Source organism: Myiozetetes cayanensis, unplaced genomic scaffold (assembly GCF_022539395.1).
Source record: "Myiozetetes cayanensis isolate MyiCay16 unplaced genomic scaffold, myiCay2020 scf6-25, whole genome shotgun sequence".
NCBI lineage: Eukaryota > Metazoa > Chordata > Aves > Passeriformes > Tyrannidae > Myiozetetes > Myiozetetes cayanensis.
In genome coordinates, this window is record NW_026087853.1 from 50,510,849 (window position 1) to 50,527,605 (window position 16,757).

The 16,757-nt window shown below is 43.2% G+C and overlaps 1 protein-coding gene across 7 annotated transcripts in view; it reads left to right on the plus strand.

Annotated features, from left to right (window-relative positions):
• TUB (TUB bipartite transcription factor) overlaps nt 1-16,757 on the plus strand; it is a 159,491-nt gene that overhangs the window by 62,713 nt on the left and 80,021 nt on the right. The window contains exon 1 of one of the 7 annotated variants that reach the window (XM_050334840.1): nt 14,449-14,743. The exons of the other annotated variants lie outside the window; for them this stretch is intronic. Within the exon in view, the coding sequence (XP_050190797.1) occupies nt 14,706-14,743 (38 nt within the window). The 5' untranslated portion in view covers nt 14,449-14,705. Of the gene's footprint in view, nt 1-14,448; nt 14,744-16,757 lie in introns of those variants that run through there. 7 annotated transcript variants of the gene reach the window in all.

Sequence of the window (16,757 nt, forward strand, 5' to 3'; positions counted from 1 at the left end):
AGTACCTGACCTCACATTGCTAATGCAATTAAAAACATTGAAGAGGTCTTGCTGTGGTATTAGCACGTAGCATTGCTGTTCTTCCATCAAAAATGTAATTTGATGTTTATGCTGCTACAGCAAATTCAATTCTATTAATTCTCAAGTTGTATTCCTTGCATGTGAGAATACCCATCAATTTGTCTTTGTGACTTCTGCTTCCTACTAATAGCTGTGTGTAGATTCTAGAAGTTGAACCGATCTGTTCAGTTGCAAAATGATATTTGATGTGACCTCTGTTTCACTTCTGTCATTATATTTTCATCCAACTTCTTCCTACAGTTCATTTGTTTGAGGTAGGAATGTAGAACTTGATTTTCAGGGCTCTTTGCTTCTGAAATGTGAGGGTACAGAGATGCTGTCAGAGAGCCACCCCTCAAATACCCTGGGGGCAGGAGCCTGCCTGGCAGAGGGCCAGGGCATCAAGCTACCTACCTGAAGGGCTGTGGGCTGCTAAGCTGGCCAGGCCATGGAAACTGAAGTTTAGGATATCAGTATGACTGGGAGACAAAGGAGGAAAAACTCAGTAACATTCACAAATGGGGCCTAAAGGAGAGACCTGAACATGTAATGGTGTGACCTGCCAGCCAGTCTTCAAATAGATCATGCAGGTCTTAATCTAAAGCCTGTGTGCCAGCAGTCTCAGACAAAGAAATTTAAAAGCTCTGGGCTTGAAATCTGATTTAAATTTAAACCATAATTGATTTTTTTCTCATTTTGATTTTTATGAACAGATGGACTATAGCTAGCAGTTGCCCTTGAGAAGTCTTTAAAAATGCAGTTCTGTGAACTGTTTCCCTGAAGATTGATATGGCTGCTATTTCTTCAGCTATCTCTGATTCATCCTCAATTACTATATGTCTTTATAAAATAATTACAGGTTTTATCCAGGAACTGAGACTGGCTCTGTATTTTTCATAAAATACTTACGCAGAGCTGGTTAGCAGAAGAGATGATTTTATCCAAGTAGTCAATTGTTTAGTTTTGAATTTTTATTCTCTTATTCAATATTTTGCTATAAAGCAGCAGCTATATTTCCTTGAAATTGAAATGCAAAAGGTTTTGGCTGCTCTATCCATCTCTTTACACTTACTAATTTGTCTGCCAGAGTAAATCACACACAGAATTAACTTAGGAGAGCTATTAGTTCAGATGAAGCTATTCAGACTTACACCAATAAATAAATTATGATCATGCCCTGCAACATCTCCACTTGTGCAAAAGTCAGTCCACTCTTTCCCTTTCCCTGTGAATGTATTATGGTGAAATACTTTGTAGAAAAAAATAGTTTTAAATGCAAGATGAGAATGAACTGAATGAGAGTACTCGGCATTAGCTCTGGGTGACAGGGTGATGGAAGCTGGGTGGTAGTCACATGAATATGTCACCTGATGATGCAAATACAATTCACAAGAGTTCATCTCGTTCTTGCCCCTCTGTATCTCCAGATACATCTTTGACAAAGTCTTGGACAATGACATATCCACTGTAATAAAGAGGGCAGCAGGTGAAACCACTGAGACAGCCAGCTGTCCAGGCAAGACAGCTCCTCACACATTAGGGCTGGCAGGTCTCTTCCTTCAAGTGCCCTAGAACATTTGGAGTAGAAAACATTTTGTTAAGAAAATGTTTTTTTCCCTCTTCAGCTTCCATTTTTTTGCTACCATTAAGGACAGAGATTGGGCTAAAGTCCTAATCTTTCTTCTGAAGAAATAAGAGAAATCAGGGAGCCATGTAGCTTCCATGTGCCTTTATATAATGACATGAGGGCAATTGTTCTTCTTTTAAGATGAGTTAGCAAAGCTATAGATTATCAGAAGTCTTGTCAGTAAAATAGATTTTCAACTCCATAGAAGTTGTATCTCCATCTTTGTTTTCTGTGTTATTTTGATGCACATAACCTGTAATTTACATGCATTGCTAAGGAGGATTGCATGTGTCAGTCTTGTGCCTGGGGGAATTTTCAGCATGTATGTCACTGAAATGAAGTATGGAAGAGGTCTAATCCCTAACTTGTTTTCAGTCCAACGTGCTCAGCTTCTGCTGCTGGAATTTTTGCAAGGCTTTTTGATGGAAGTTGCCACTTCCAGCTGGATGTGTTTGGAATAGCCTCTGGATTCTGGTGTTTCCAGTAGTGGTACACTACCTAACAATCAGCAACCTGACTGTTCTTTGGGGATATGATTAAAATCCTTTGACTTAATGAAGTAAATTTCATTCTTCCACCTCAGAGTATATAGTCTGTTATAACTTGACTTAACTGACTCTCATTTAGGCCATGAAACTTTGGATTAGACCTTTGTGCTCTGTTTTCTTAAACTTCTCCGCTGAAGATGCTTATTATAAGACAGTGAGAGAAATTCTTTAGTACCTCAACACTGAGTGCTCAGTAGGCACTTCAGTGACATGGCCTTCTTAAACACCCCAGAATTTTTAACTCATTTAAATTATGGTGGTTTACAAGTTCATCTTAGCATAAACTGATTTAGATATTTTTTCTATATTTGCTTTTTGGGTATTTTTGGCATAGCTCCTCATCCAGATAATGGCACTGCAAGGGCAGAGAAATACATCTGGGGGCTGTCCTGCATCACACTTGGACTACCTGGTGTGTTTAGGCTGTAAACATTGCATAAGAAAAGAGAGACATAAGGGTGAAGTGATTGTTCAAAATCACTTTATCAGATCCTGGACTGAGAATCTCATTCATCTGAAATTCAATCTCATGTGCTCTTGCAGTTAAACTGCAGTTTGCTGCCTCTTTTGATGCTTTGGTTTGATGCCCAGAGTTCTCTTATTCTTCAGGGACTACAGGTGTTCATAACAGTACCTTTGGCCATGAATATTTTCTTTTAAATAAACGGGAGATAGATTGCTTCAGGGGTGCAGCTGATCACAAGATATGAAATGTAACTTGAGCATCTCTGGAAATAAATGAGTGATGCTGAAAACCGGGCATTTTTCAAGATAAATACATTGAATCAATTCTGCTCTGGAGATTGCAATTGGGACAGAGGCACATCTGCCTCTGTACCTGCCTAGAATTCACTTCATGTCAGTTGGGAATGAAAATAAGTCATATTCAGTGACACAAAACATTGATTGATAGGTGTTAAAAGAGCCCAGACTCTCCATTTTAGGTTTGGTCCAAGTGTCCCTGTGTCATGTAAGCAGGCAGGAGTACTCATAGTACCCAATATTTATTACAACTGTTATACTACAGGAGTACAGCACACTGATCTCAGGGTAGGGGAAATATGTACAGAAGCACCCTCTGTTTTACTGTCACCTTAGAGTTTTACTGGTGGACAGTGAAGTTTGGTTAAGCAGGATGCCAATATGAAAACCTAAAAATTTTCCAGTAATCTTTTTCTCATTTACAGTTAAGTCAAAGGTTTCAGTTAAAGGAAATGATAGTCACTGATTCTTCCAAATATTTGAATTAATGAACAATTTTCTCTAGACATCCAGAGTAAGATTTAATTGCAAATAATTAAAAATTGTATCAAGGAAAGATGGCATGCACTGACCTTAGGACAGCATAGTGTAATACATCTTGAGACTGGCCAGTATATTTGTGTTTTCCTCCTCTCAGAATCCTTACCTTGATCATGTTAGGCTGAACATAGATTACACGTGCATAGATAATTCTACCGATTTCAACGGAAATTTGGGAATATTCATTTATGGCCAACTGTTTCCTTCCAAAAGGTAATTTTCATCTGAGCCACAGGCTGCCCTACAATATCTTATGTCAATGTAATTATACATATAGATCAGTTGAACTGCCTACATACAAAATGAGGAGCAAAGGAAAAAACAGGAACTCTTCAACTGGTATTTGACAGCTGGGGCCAACAGCAGGGAAACACGTGATCTCCACAAACAGCACTCTGTGAGGCTGGCTACTTTCAGCAGAAGTTAGCACACAATATATTTTTCTACAAACCAATTTGTTTTTAGAAGACAATTTGAAGTAAGATCTGCTATTCAGAAAAATACACAGTATGTTTCCTTTCAAGTGTTGCTCATTTACTGTATGACTGGCATGTTCTGTGCAACAAAATTCATGGCCATCAAGCAGTAAGAAGTTGGAAAATAGGAAAAAAAATACTAGTGCCCACCAGTAGCTTCTGTGCTACTTCAGGTGCTACATTCCTTTGCATATTTAATCTGTCACTCATTTCTAACTGACTGACTTACTCCAATATCCTATTACAGTATGTAGTAATTTTTGAGCCTTTTCATTGTTTTAAGGTTGTTTGTTGTTTTATTGGTTCCTTTTCTCCCAGCCTGCTGATATATGGGCCTGTTAATGTGTAGTTTCCCTGGCTGCATTTAGTCCATTAACCCCAACTGTGTCTTCTAGACCTGAGTCTCTTGTTGTCTGAGTTTATTCTTCATACAATTTCCCCCTGTCTTATTCCCTCCTTTTCCACATCAGTTTGCCTATTACCCCTTAGTGAAATTTTTCAGTGTTTTCTGGATTGGCTGTGTTGGTTTTCCTGTTTCTCCTTGACTTAATTTCCTCAACTGAGTCTTGGTTTTGCTTTGTCATTTCTGTACACAGGCAGGGTCTTATTGTTAAACTGAGTCTGCCAGAGAGTTAAATTGGAAAACATGCCAAGAAGCACAGAAGGGAATTTCTCTAGGTCTTTGAGTCTGTGTGTCTCTACACATCTCTCTCATACTAGAGTACAATACAGCACTGGTTGTAAACAGGCTGTTACATTACCACCTTCCTAATGTAAGGGAAGACAGTGTAGGCAAGGATCAATAAATAGCAAGTGTCAGAACGAGGAAACTGCTCAGCAGTTCCTGAGGAAGAGGCAGTGCTTTGTGCACAGTGGATTCTCAAGGGCGTTGTTACAGTTCGGACTCTGTGAGAGGGAGCAGAGTTACACAGCAGGTACAGCAGCAAAAAGCCTGTGCCAAATACCCCCCACATACAACTGCTTCATTATGGCTGCTGGAGGTACAACGTGTATGTTCATTATATGCATACAGAACACAGCCAAACATACTAGTATTTTCTGGGAAAAGGGCCATCTGTGGTTTTTGAACAGACTTTTAGTAAGCGCAGAAAAATCTGGTGTGTTCTATAATACCTTCTTCCAGCCAGCTCTTTCCTGTTTCTTCCCTACCTCAGGTTTTCTCCTTGCTCATCTTCCAGTCAAAGTGTGCTGGACCTCAGAGGTTAACTGTGCTGTCCAAGGGCAGAGACAGTAAAAATCCCTTCTGAAGACCTGAACTTCTGTCTTTCCCGAAGAATCTTAAGAGATTTTTTAATTCAAGAAAATGTGACAGAGCTTACATAATTTTTTTTTTTTTTTTTAAAGTGAATGCCTAATATCTTTTACCAGTTCAGATCATCTGCCTGGTTCCATATTCTCCATAGCATTCACCGTATCTGCATGTTCACTGAAGGAGTATTGCATTGTTCTCACAGTCTACTTTTGATTTAGTTGTAAATAATACATTTTGTGTGAAGCTGGAAATATTTCTGCTTTCAGGCAGTTTGCCTTTATAACTTGCTGTACCTGAAGGGGTTTGAAGGACGTGGCTACAATCATGTTATCAGTGTCATGATCCAGACCTAAATAACTGTGTTCGGCACATGAATGAATCAGGCACATGAACCCAGCTAGAAGGATAGAGAGGAAAATGTGGTATCAATGCAAGGAATGTGCAGCAGGATTTGGCTTAGAGGAGCATGGAACTGTCATTGATAAGGAGGTGTGAAGAAATCCCAAGGAGTCAAAGCAGCAATTCCTGAGTTGGATAGTAGAGAGAACATCCATAAATATCTACCTGCAGTAACTTCAGAAAAACTGGATGTTATCTGAAAAGAGTCTGAGAGGCCAAAAAAGAAGATTGGCCTATGCAAAGCAAAATAAAGAAAAAGATTTCATACAGTCATCTCCCTGTACAAAAATATGCACGGGCTCAGATAATTTTGTATTCATGTAATTTTTATACAGTTTTAATTACAGAGATGTAAACTATTTGATTGATCTTCCTTTGTTTTTAATTCTTATCCCAAAATGACATATGAAATGTTGCTTTACTGTATCTTCTGCCATGCAAGAAAAATGTCTTTGAAGAACTTAATTTTTTAAAGTGGAAGTCCTATTTTAATGCATCCTTTGTTTTTTCTTTACAGCGCTCTTTGAAGTTATAGGTTTTGCTTAGTAATTAATTGGTGTTTAAATACGTATCATTTTATGTCTAGAAAGGAGATTTTAAAAACTTTTATTCCCATCTGGCTGCCAGGAAATATATTTTGCAAACAACAGTTTCTCCAGCTTTTCTTACAGAAAAACAAACAAAATTGCTTTTCTTTGTACTTGCTGGTGAGGGGACTCTGCTCAAACCACTGATGAAGTTCATGGGGAAAATGTGCTCATGGTCTGCCAAGATGCAGCTGATGCAGTTCTCACAGAACTGTTTAGTAGTTCAGCATTGGGCTCTCCCACCCTGAATGAAAAGTGTTGCTCTCAGGGCTGCAGCACAGCAGGGCCTGGTGCAGGTGCCGTTCCCTCTGAGCTGGTGGGACCTCACTTGCTCTGAGTCAGACCCTTCAGGCATTGCCTTTCAGAGGGGCTGGCAGATGTGCAGAGAGAACCATCTGGAGTGCCTGGGGGGCTTCTGCAGGTGAGTGCAGGAGAGGTGTGCTGGGGGTGGGTGCCATGTGTTTGTGGGAAGGTGTGCTGGTGGTGGGTGCTGGGTGGCACAGGAGCTGCATGATCAGTCCATGGAGACCCCTAGACAGGGAGTGCCCAGCTGCTCATGTGGGGAGCTACAGCTTCACCAGTCAAAAAATTCCTGCCCTGGCATTCTCCAGTGGAAGCTGGGAACTGCCCAGCAAATAGCTTTTAAATGTGCACAGCCAAATCACTGTATTTCACTGGTAAACAGTGAAATAAAACATTTTATAAGAAAATGCTAAAACATACAAAAAAGGGCTCTTTAGGCTGGACCATGTTATTGAACACAGAGTCTCACATTTAGCTTATGTTGAACTATTTGGCCACAGCTTTAGTCACTTATTGAGGTAAAGTGAAAAAAGGGTATGCTGAAATCAATAACATTAATAGCGCTTGCAAACAGAAATTCTCAGCCAGCAGTTTAAGTTAATTTAGTGTATCTGTACATTTGAAATTATTACCAGTTGCACTAGATTGTAATTCAGGCAAACACTGAGTAAGCAATGCACTATCATCTTGTCCTTGTACTGGCAAATACGGAGGACTCAGAAAACGCTTGGCACACACTACCCAGAATCTAATTTGTATGCACTGTAGATCAACTGATCATTTCCTAGCTTATCCTGAGGATTTCTATTTAACTGTAGCCAAACTAAATAATCTAGCTCTTGCCTCGGTGTATCATCTCTAATGTGAATGTGACATTTTATTGCATTACAAAGATGATGTAAAGCAGTCATATTACGAGCAGTGCCATAGATTGGCCAGAAGTGCAGATGATTGCAGTAAGTCAACTTAATAAGTTGCATAAATTCTGGAGGAAAATCAGGTGTTTCCACTGCAAGATCAAATATATTTAACCCATTCTATTGGAAAGAGTGGAGAAGAACAATAATTTAAATACTTATACCTGCTCCTTCTGAAAAGTTTTACTAGCTAGATCATTTTAAAGAAAGAAAATGAAAATAATATCTTATTACTACTTAATCTTAAACATTTTCTGAAGACTTTGAAGACTATAGAATGTTTTCTAGCTATAAAAATGCTCAGCTATTCTAAAGCTAGTTTCCAATTTTCCAGCTGCTCTCACTCCAAACAAAACCAATCAAATTTTTTTTCCTTGTACAGTGAACTAAATCTCCTTTGAATTTGATTGCAGCTTTGTTCTAAAGTGTAACGGAACGTTAATTCTTTAAAACTCTGTGGCTTTTTTTTTCTTTTAATAAACTGACTTCTTTGAGTAATTGTCTTTGATGGAAGAAATCTAGAGGGTATAAAATGAGAAGGTCATTATCATGATGTTCCAAACTAACACTTACGGCAAAGCATTTCTGGTTCTACTTACAAGTTCTGCTGGAAGCATTTCAATTTTCTGGCTCATTGTCAGATGAAGTTAACAGCTTGTAAGGGGGGGGGTAAGCCACATCTGAGTCTGAAATATCTGTGAATTGGTAATATCCCTGAGATCAGACAGAATTTTGTTTGGCTTTTTGTTTCACTCTCCAATACCAAACCATGAACATTTAAAACTATATCATCAGCTGGGGTAGATGGTTTAAGATGTATGATTTCAATGGTTTTTTCCTGATTTACAACTACTAGAAGTAATGCCAATGCATGCTTTTACAGAAGAGTTATGAAGCATGTGCTTAGCTTTAGGTTAATCCTGAGGTTTTTCAGTGTTAAGTACGGTTGCCTAGTCACCATGCTGCAAAGGAAATATAGGAGGAAACATAATATGACAAAACAGTTTGAGATTTATCCTTTCAGCAGGCTAAGAGATGTTACTGTTTGCTAACAGCTTGCAAAAGTTTCAGCATGGCTCTCTCAGTCTGAGTTGAAAGAGCCTTCTTTTGTCCTGGAAGGGTCCTCTAGACTTGCCATGAGGTCAAAGGGAGATGCAATATGTTCCCCTCTTGCTGACTGAGAGCAAAATGATGCATCTTAGAAGAACAAAATGAGTAACAGGGACAAACTGAAATACAGGAAATTCCATTTAGACATAAGACAACACCTTTGGAATGTGAGACTGGTCAAACAGCAGGACAGGTTGCCCGGAGAAGTTACGGAGTCTCAATTCTTGGAGATAATCAAATCTTGTCTGAATACAGCTCTGAGAAACTTGGTGTAGATGGCATGGCTTTAGGCAGACAGATTGGACAAGATGATCTCCAGAGATGCCTTCCATTGCCATCCATCCCGTGATTCCTTGAAAACAAAACAGAAAAAAAAAAAAAAAGGAGTCAGAGCTGAAAACTACCCTTGATTTTCAGAAGGCAAAACCAAACAAACTAAAAGTGACTTATAATTTTCGTGTGCAGTAAACTGGCATTTGGTTTGCTATGGATTTAGACCTGTCTGATAGGCAAGAGACATGTACTTTGGGCAGGGGAATCTTTTTGAAAATATGTCTGGTTTAGTCGGTGTTGTAACCACTTTGAGTGATATGCAAATAGTGTAAATGGTTGAGAAATGTTCAAAGAGTGTAAGTGCGGGAGATGAGAGCAAAATTACTGTGTAAAATATGGTTTAATAATAAACTTCAAAGGGAAAAGAAGCCTTTTAAAGCAAAACCTGTGTGAAATAGTATACTGAAATGGGATAGGGTTATCAAATTTTGTATTTAAGTGTTGTCATAGGAAAATTCCTCTTTCATGAAAAATCAGTTTAGGTATCAGGATGTAGGAATAATATTAAAGGGCAGTAAAAAGGGGAATCTGGAGGGAGTATATAACAGAAGCCATTTCTAGTGGCCCCACTGGACTTAGGTGAGTATTCAATGGGACAACAATTTCAAATATGACAGGAGCTCTAATTATGATTATACTAGTTTCTCACTCAAGTTTCAATGACTTCACGTACAGCAGTCACGTAGTTTGTTTTCACCTCAGTAACAGGATTTATTACTTACAGTGGAGAATAACAGTAATTGGATATATCCAGTGCAAGATTTTGAGAGAGATCTTAAGGATGTTACAGGATGTGGTATCAGACTGAATTAAAAACTTCTTTAGCAGGTGTTGAAAGCAGGCCACCAGCACTAAACACAAGGACAGTGGTGTATAAGCTTTGATGTCTAGGGCTGGCAAAGTGAGCTTAACAACTTTCGCTCCTCAAAAGTCAACATCTTCTCATACTTATTTTATAGGAATGTGCAGATGTAGGTGTCAGCTTAATATTAACTGTAAAAAACCTGGTATTAGACAGGATCTCCTGGAGCTAGGCAAGTTCAGACTGAAGTGACTAAAGTGAGAAATTACCCTGGATGGCAAGGGAACTCTATTCTGTTATTGCAGAATAGACTTTATTTCAGTGTGTTACTGATCAGTATTTATTTTTCACAGTCTTGCAATAAGGAAACAGAAATGTACTTATTGGAATGAGAATAGGTGAAATGCAATAAGGAAAGGTGAGCTATCATGGAAAGATGAAGGGGATCAACCATGTAAAGGCTGCAATCACTCTTTCATTTACCAGTCTGTCTCCTTTCTCAGAATTTCATCTTCAAATTGTTCACCTTTACCACAAAATTTTTGTGTCATAGTTGAAACTGGCATATAAAAAATAATGCTTTTTTTCTTGCTAGGGAAACAAGATCTAACCTGGGCTGCTTCTGTTTAAGGTGCAAAGGCAGTGAACTTGGCATAAGCCTCATCCAAAGCCCACAATAAGAAGCAGAATTCTCTCTGCCATGTCTTTGGTATTTTTGAAGTGTTTATTACCATTCAGGGCTTTGATTGTGTTTACTTTTTGTGAGAATTTTCTCAGTTTTGATTTGTGGAAGTTTTAACGCCCTTATTACCATCCCTGGAGTTTATTCTGAATTTGATTCAATGCATGTCAGAACTCACAGCTTCGGAAGAAATGCACTGAACTTGCCAAATATCAGCTCATTAGACAAAACCTTCACTTTTGGCATCTGATCCTGGTTAGTTGCACGGTTTGATTTTCAGACAAATGAACAAAATATCCTAGATATGCTTACAACTGATCTGATCTTTATACAGAAAAATCCATGAACTTTGTTAGGAACTCTAGATTTGCAATGAGTACAGATAAGTTTTATTTGGCATGGTTTTGCTTCATGCACGTTCACTTGATTTTAGAGATATTGGAATGGAAAAATCTAAACACAACCACTTCTGTAGTTATGCCAGCACAAACACATCCCTATTCCTTGTCATTTGGAGCTTAACAATAGAAAAGTCCGAGACAAAAAAGGAAAACGCAGAATCTTTACACATTTATGCCAAATCTGTTCTGTTTGTGCTACTCTAAGATTTAAAATGCTAGATAGAAGTGTTTCTGCACTGTGCTTGAGCTGATCTAGAGGCAACAAACTGGGAGCTTTTGCCATTTTAAAAGACCTAAAGAGTAAAGATTGAATTAGTCTCTTGGATGTCTTATGAATGTGTTAGAAACTGTGAGTTAGGATGTGTGTTCCAGTAAAAAATAGACCCAGGATGGGTTATGGTGTTCGTTTATGGTGTTAATTACTGTACTTTTCCTTTTTCTACAATCAGCCTTCTTTTCAGGTCAGCTAAAAAGGTAAACAAGGCAAGAATTTGATTCAACACACATCCTGAGCCTACTATAGCAGCTATGAGGTGTAGGAAACCTAAGCCACACAACATGCAGACCTTGACATCTGCAGCACACAAGCTCTGAACAGAGCCGTGCTTACTAGTGCAGATGAAACAGGGGGCCTAGAAACAATAGGAATATAGATACATAAAAACCTCTCTATAAAAGGCTATGCACTTTTTCAAATCAGCAGATACATTTACTACTTAATTTTTTTAAATGGGCTAAATAATAAGGAAATTAATTTCTCCTTCATGGGAAAATTGGACTTAAAAGTCATGAATCTGTACACTTAGGGGAGAGCTCACATCAGTTTCTTATTTTACTGCTTTCTTAGGTTCTCCAGACTCCCTTTCAACAGGGTCCTCCTGCTTTGATGTCTTGCTCTCTACCCAGATTGCCAGAAGGCTTTCAGTTGCAAATGCAGGTGTTTTCAACTGTTAGATATAGTTGTGTTGTATTATTCATCACTTCAATTAAAAACCATATTAGTAAGACATTTATTTTACACAGAGGACAAAACAGGGATAATTGGAAAGACAGCACACTGTATGTAGAGGAAGATGCTGTTTAGTGAGACATGTTTGGCAGCTGAGGAGCCAGGTTTGCATCTACCTTGCTGCTTTGCATTTGTTTCATATATCAGTCACTGAACCTTTAAAGCACTGTTTTTCTAACAGTCTGCCTTCCCCATCGAGCTGGTATCTGAAACTAATTAAACATGGCTTTTAAGAAGTACAACTCTCTTCACAGATAGCACCTACAAATCATCAGTGCATGCAAGGGTTATTTTCATGTTGGTATTTTTTCCTAGTTTTTGGTTTAATACTTGGGGAAAGTGGCGTGTGTGAAGCCAGGTCTTCCCTGAGCTGCTGAGAATTACTAGAAATGCTGGTGAATGCATCTGCACCTCAAGGGCTTGTTACACAATAAAATGAACACCTTGGTCTTTCTCCCGGCAAGGAGAGTTTCTCTGTAACACTTGCCCTGTCATTCAGAGATAGCTCTGTGTGCCATGTAGACAAAGCAGAGGGATGTCCATAGAAGATGATGAGTTATGACTTTGCTCAGAGTTAGAGATATGCAGTAACCCTGCTCTTAATGCTGCCAGCTGCAGAGGGCTGCTATTCACCTTTCTGGTCTGCTCACCTGCTTCAGAAATGGGGGCAGAGCATTGCCAGTGAGAAAGAGCTAAAGCTGGACAGTGAAGCAGTATAAAAGATATGTACCAAAGATGGTAAAGGGATGAGGGAGAATCAGGGCAGGGCAGGATGAGGAAAAGGGCATAAATAAAACCTTCAAAAGCAGGTAAAATACCAGAGAATTATTTTTCCCTTCTTCCCATACAATATTCCTGATCTTTCTTTCCCTCTGTCAGCCTTCCCTAGCTGGACATTATGCTCTGTGCACACCCATCTTCCAGGACACCCTGACAGGCTCCCATTTTAACACCTAGTAACCCCGTGTGCTTTGTGTTAGTTAACACAAACGTGGTCTTGGGCTGTTAAATGACAGTAAAGCAGTTCCATATTTCATACGACTCAAATGTTCAGAGGCACCTTTTTGATCTGCGTGCATTTGCTCATGAAGACATGATACTCTTCTTTCGTCTTTCTTCTTCTCCACAGAAGCCTCAGCAAACGGGCATGCTTAAAAAGCACACTGCTTAGTACTAGGAGATGGGAATCTCTCTGGCAGCCACCTCTTCACACTAATAACACTGCCAGGTAGTGGTAAAGCCTGTTGTTTTACAGCTCCAGGTTGTGCCTGACTGGAATGGAGGGTTGTTGAGTTCAGTGCCTTGACACTGGTCAAGAAAGCAGCAAATCATTTTATCCTCATGGATGTGAGGGAATTCTTCCTTAAAAGCAGGTCTCATTTTAACTTCTGGAAAACGTTTAAATTCTGGTTTCTGGATTTAAAACAAAATAGCCTCTGAAAAGTTTACGGCAGTGAGGAATATGGTAACGCTTCTGTTACCTGTTAAGTGTACCGTCTTCTGTTGAGTCTTGCTGGCTTCCTGGCCTCAGTTGTCTTCTTTGGTAGTGAATTCAACCACATACAATACAAATGATACCTACAACAAAATTGTGAGATACCAGGGACCAGACTGACATTATTCAAAGCAAACAGAGACTGGATTTTTAATTAATTCTTATCTTTCACTAATTTCTTTCTTCAGGTCGTGTTTCTTCCACAAAGTCCAGAACTGTTTCTATAGGCTTATAGTCTGACACAGGCAAAGGGGAGGAGGTGGGATTTACATGGTTTAAAAGGGCTTTACTTCTGCTGTGGCTGTAGAAGTGGAGCACAGCTGGTCTTGCTGGGCTGAGTGGATGGTGGCCTGTGAGACACTCATGTATCAAAAGGCGCGTTCCTTGGCGGGCCATAGCTGTGCTGTGCTCCCAGCCACCCTCAGCCTTCCACCAAGGTTTTCCCAGGAGAGCTGCTGGAGCTCGTGGCCGTGCCAGGGCCAGCCGAGGTGGCCAAGAGGTCCAGCGGCTGTCACCACCGCAAGGCCCGCTGTTGGCAAACCGAAAACACGGATTTTCCCTCATAAGGGCTGCGTTAAGCTTTTACAAACTGCCCTCAGGCCATAGCTCCTCGACCATTTTGGGGCGAGTTGCTGAAATTCATACATTTTGCCGGTGGGCTGGGCTGAGAGAAGCCTGCGTGCAAGGCTGCGCTCTCCTCGCACCTCTCGCCGCCTCGGCCAGGCGAGGAACGCCCGGACCGCGCCCGACTCGGGGCTCGGTCGCTGCCCGACGCCAGGGCGGGCTGTGCCGAGCCGAGCCGAGCCGAGCCGCGCAGAGCTGAGCCCAACCGAGCCGTGCCCGGCCGCGGAGCCCGCACATGCCCAGTGGCGGCGCGGCTGACGGGGCAGGGGCGGGCCCGGTGCGGGGGGCGGCTAAGCCCGGCTCGGCTCGGCTCGGCTCGGCTCAGCGCGGCCCGGCTCGGGGCGGCGCGGCGGCTCCCGCCTCACCCGGGCGATGCCTGAGCGCGGCGGCGGCGTGCAGCGGGGGCGGGCGGGTAGCGGCGGCGCGGCCGCAGCGCTGCTGCCCTGCCTTTCCCTGCCCGCGCTGGCCCTTCCCCCGCCCCTCCCCGCTCCGGTGCGCGACTCAGCCGCCGCTCCGGGCAGGGAGGAAGGGCTGGGAGCCGCCTCCCGCTGCCCCCGGCCGCCCCCTCCCCATGCAGCCCGGCCCGCCGCTGGGAGCCCTCCCCGGGGGGATGTTTCTGCGGCCGCTGCCGGGATAACCGGCGCGGCGCCCGCCCCCGCCCCGGACGGAGGATGCTGCCCGCGCCGTGGCGGGTTCCAACTCGGGCAGCAGCGGCCGCGTCCCCCTCCTCGGCTGCGGGCAGCGTCGCCGGGGAGAGATGAGTTCACGGCACCAGGCGGACTGGATCCCTTACAGGTAGGGGGGACCCTGCCGGGGGGCGGCGGGTGGAGCGGAGGCACCGGTGCTGCCCTCTGGGCGGGAGCCGCTGCCCCTCAGCGGGCTCGGGGGGTCACCGCCGGAGCCTGTGCCTCGTCCGCGGGGCCGGGGCGGCCGGACCCCCGCCCGGGTGGGGCGGCGGCGGGTCCCGCCGCGGGGGAGCGGGTCGTGGACCTGCCCGGGTGGGTGCTCCCGAAGTCGGGGACACTGTCCCGCCTCCCAACTTCGGGCCGGTGCCGCTCCGCGAAGTTGGGGGCCGGTCTCGGGGAGAGCTGTCAGCCCCGCGGGCAGAGCGGGCAGCCGCGCTGCCCGGCCCCGGCCCCGGGCGGGTGGAGCGCTGCGCCCTCGGTGGCGGCCGCCGCCCCTGGGGCAGCCTCGGGGAGCCGGCCCCGCGCTGCCCCCGCCGCCGGCCGGCTCCGGGAGCGGGGCTGCGGGGCGGGCGGGCTGCGGGGCGGCTGCGGGCGGCGGTGCCGCCATGGCGGGGAGCGGGATCGCCATGGCAGCGCCCGGCCCGCCGCTGCCATTGGCTCCGCCGTTGCCATAAGCTACGGGAGCCGCGGCGCGGCGGCCGCCCGGGAGGGAGCCCCGGGCTCCAGCGGGCCCGGTCCGGCCCGGGGTGTGCGGAGACCCCTTGCCCTCCTCCGCCGCACAGCCCTGTCCTGCCCCGAGCGCCCGCCCCGGGTTTGGAGCGGGAGCGTTTGCCGCTGTAACCAGGGAATAGTTTGTGTCTGACTTGCCGGTCCGAGGAGAAACCGAGCTAAAGGTCTCGCTCCGGGCGGGATGGGCTGTGTGCCGTGGAACAGTGATAAGGCCGGTTCTGAATCTGCTGTTCGGAGTGACATTAACGTTATGGGTTGATGTTTGGTGTTTTTTGTTGTTGTTGTTGGGTTTTTGTTTTGAGTTTTCTTTAAAGTATCTTTTCCAAACTGGATTATTACATAAAGAAATCATGCTCTTCTGGATACGACATCACAGCATGTCTGTTTCGTTAGTTTATTTGTAAATAAACCGAGGTAGATACAGCAACATAAATATTTGTTTTAAATGTTGGTGGAGAATCATGGAATTAAAAATATTTATAGAATAAAATTAACTAATATTAACAAAAACATGTGTTTAAGCAGGTCAGCTGTAGTTTGCCCCATTCTCAGTGGCAGCGTTTGTAGCAGGCGTATGCCACAATGATTGTAACATAAACACAAATAAATCACTCCTTGTACAGGGAAAACCTCCCCACAATAGATTTTTTTGATCTGTGCGTGTGATAGTTCAAATCAATAAAAGGATCAGAAAGAAACCTGATTACAGTGAACCTGAGAATATTGCCACTCTCTCTCCAGTAGCACTTTCAGCCCATGTGATTTGAAAAGACGTAAGGAATTGGCAATAAGGCTTCAAAAATGACTCGTGGATGCATTCTGATGCAATTTGAAGCCTTGTAATGAAGGCAGAAATACCAGAGGAACAGCTGTTCATGGCTCTTCCCAGCAGCAGTAGAACAGTTTCTCCACTCTCGCTGTACACAAGGCTCTGCAGAGGCCAATGCCAAAACTTTGCTGAGGGTTTTTGTAGCAGTGGCCTTGAAGAAGGAAGTAAAACATCTCTTCTTTTTCTGCTCAGTGCAGCTCAGAGAAGCAAAGGGAGGCAAAGCACTAGATTTTCAGAGAAACACAGATTTGATGATACTTGTGTCTTTTCTAATATAGTATTCTTCTTGAATGTTAACCACATGTTTTATGGCCAGGAACTGCTGAGGACCACCTGAAACCAAAAGGCAACCGAACCATGCTCCTGCTCTGAAATGTCTTTATTTAAGCTTCTAACATAGCATTCTCTCATGAATTTGACTCCTTTTTCAGTCTTCAGAGCTAATTCATGAGTTAGAGGCAAATCTCATTGAACTTGAATGTTTAAAGAATCCTTCAGGATCCCCTAAACTTACTTTCTGAGGAAGCAATAGTTTCTGAATGCATATGTGACTGAGTTTACATGC